General features: G+C 35.5%; 1 protein-coding gene across 1 annotated transcript in view; it reads right to left on the reverse strand.

Moving 5' to 3' along the window:
• CUNH18orf21 (chromosome unknown C18orf21 homolog) overlaps positions 1–2,557 on the reverse strand; it is a gene marked incomplete at its 5' end in the record, with an annotated part of 28,815 nt that overhangs the window by 24,569 nt on the left and 1,689 nt on the right. Inside the window, one exon of the mRNA XM_023713482.1 lies at positions 2,015–2,214. Within this exon, the coding sequence (XP_023569250.1) occupies positions 2,015–2,214 (200 nt within the window). The remainder of the gene's footprint in view (positions 1–2,014; positions 2,215–2,557) is intronic.

Below are 2,557 nucleotides of genomic sequence, written 5' to 3' on the forward strand. Positions count from 1 at the left end.
CAGCCACCCCGCCCCCTGGTGGGCTGAGCTGGCCACACACACACACACACACATACACACACACACAAATAAATAAAATTAAAAAAAAAAATTTAAAAAAAAAAAAGAATCCACTGTCTACCTAAATGCTTTTCTTCTCCATATCTCACTCCCATTATCTCAGAATTTAGCCTATGCCTCAGCAGAATATATATACTAGCTTAGGTGAGAAATATTCAGATGTTCATCAGCATATATAAATGGATGATTTGCATATATCAAATACCTACATTGCTTTATTTACACTTTTTGGAAACAGGCCATATACGGAGAACCATCCAACATTTGACCTCTGACAAAGTCACATCAAGTTTGGAGAATCTGCAAAGCAGAGCTTCATATGGATGTGTCTCCACAAGCCCCCTGGGGATTATTAGGCTTATGGCACACATGAAAGAGCGAGCACAATTAATCACCTAGGGTTTTGGCATAACTTAATCAAGTACATAAAGTTCTTACAGAGGTTGACTCCATGCCTCCTACCTTGTAAACCTGCAGAAAGGGACAAGCCTAAGCCAAGAATACTTAACAACAACAAGGAAGTTTAGAGTCAAGATCTTGAGGTATTGAGAAAGTACCCTGAAGAGCTGAGTTTTGGTAGGTCAGAAAATAGAACAGAAAGAACAATGGTTGATTAAATTTCCATGACTACTCAGTTTGTACTGTACACTCATATTAATCAAATTTTAAACTGTTTTTCACTTAGAGATGAAAAACCACATCTATTAATCTTGCATAAAGAAAGCCTCTATAATCACTCATGGATAAATAAAGGCTGATTTTGTCCTGGGTTGAAGAGATACACCATTCATCCCTCCTAACCCCACTGCTTCTCTGAGTCTTTCTTATTCATTGCCCACTTCCCTCTCTCCTCAGACTGGTGTTCCCTCGAAGTTGAGACTAGACCTCAGCAGCCATACATATATTAAAGAGTAAGATACTCCTGTCACCCTTCTAGCTGATCTGTTTAAAAAATACAACCTTCATAAAGGCAAAATACTGGAAGACAATTTATCTTCTCATTTAGGGACATTTTCCAAATAGAAATTTTCTTACAAGAAAGTGATTTATATTTATTTCAATATTCTATTACTTCCTTCTTACTCCTTAAGCATTCAATTTTATGACACAACAAAATATATAGGACTTACCTATCCAATATGGGAATTAATAAACTCCTAAATATGGCAATTTTTTTCTGTTTTGATTAATGAGGCAAAACCCACTATGTAGTTCAGGCTAGCCTTGAATTCACTATGTGGCCCAGCCTGGTCTCAAACTTGTGGTGATCCTCCTGCCTCAGCCTCCCAAGAGCTGGGATTACTGAGGTGCACTACCATGGCCAGCTGAAATGGCAATTTTCAATCCTAGTTATTAATTATAATTTTAGACTAGATCTAAGCTGTCATAATGTCTGGCACGCAGCACATTGCCTGCCAAACAGCAGGCACATGAACAGTTGTTAAATATATTTGTCAAAATGTATCTGATACTGGTTTCCATTTAGTCATCTACAGGTAATCTGATTTTATTTTATATCTCTGCTACTAACTATTGTGTGGTACAAAAGACTCTTAATAAATGCTTAATGAACACATACCTTTGTTTGGCATATAAGTAACTACACACTGACTGGTTACCATACATAAAAGTACAGCTGTGTAAAGGGAGGGAACAGTAACTGAAAATTAGTAACTGCAATTCAAGTATAGTCATACTGGCCAACTCAAGAAATTATCAAATTTATGAAAATAATTGTGCTCAATGAGATCTGAGAACTTGAGAGGTATTTAGTTTTAGGTTAATTATGAAAACATTTTTTAAAAGCTGTACTCTTGATGAAACAATCACTAGGGAAAAAATTATGTATATCAATAACCCAAATGTATTGTTGTAAGTCTAAGTTACAGATAGGCTGATTCTTCAAGTGAAAAAAATGTAAAATTATCCATATATACTGGAATTAAAATCTTACCAATACATTTTTGGACTCTCTGTACTTCTTCACAATTTTTGCTTCTTTAAAACTGAGAGTATGATTTCTAGCTTCACGATTAAGAAGTTTCTGTACTCTGGGTGTCAATTTGGCCTTGGGTTTGAGGCGCACTCGAGAGTTATCTAGTACTAACAACTGGAAACAATATGGACATGCTTCTTCAAAAGTGCTCTTGTCATCTAAAATTATAGAAATAAAATAAATTATTATGTAAAATACTGTAATTCAATCCACTCACTTCTTACAGCAGCCGAGAAGCAAGACTCTAACTTTTGCTACCTGGTCTATTTCTTGCTACTGTATAAAAGACAATTATGTCTTACCAGTTTTAGGAACATACTTTCCACAAATAAAACAGACTGCACTGTAATTTTTTTAAGCAAATAACACAATCAGTATTTATTAAGTGCCTACTGTTCAGTGCTGTGTTTAGTCCTATACTCAACAGCACTACAAAAGAGCAAAGACCATGCTTATAACAGCCATGAACAAAGGGCAATTCCTAGAGACAGACAATATATA

This window comes from Octodon degus, unplaced genomic scaffold, assembly GCF_000260255.1.
Source record: "Octodon degus isolate 3935 unplaced genomic scaffold, OctDeg1.0 scaffold00003, whole genome shotgun sequence".
Taxonomy (NCBI): domain Eukaryota; kingdom Metazoa; phylum Chordata; class Mammalia; order Rodentia; family Octodontidae; genus Octodon; species Octodon degus.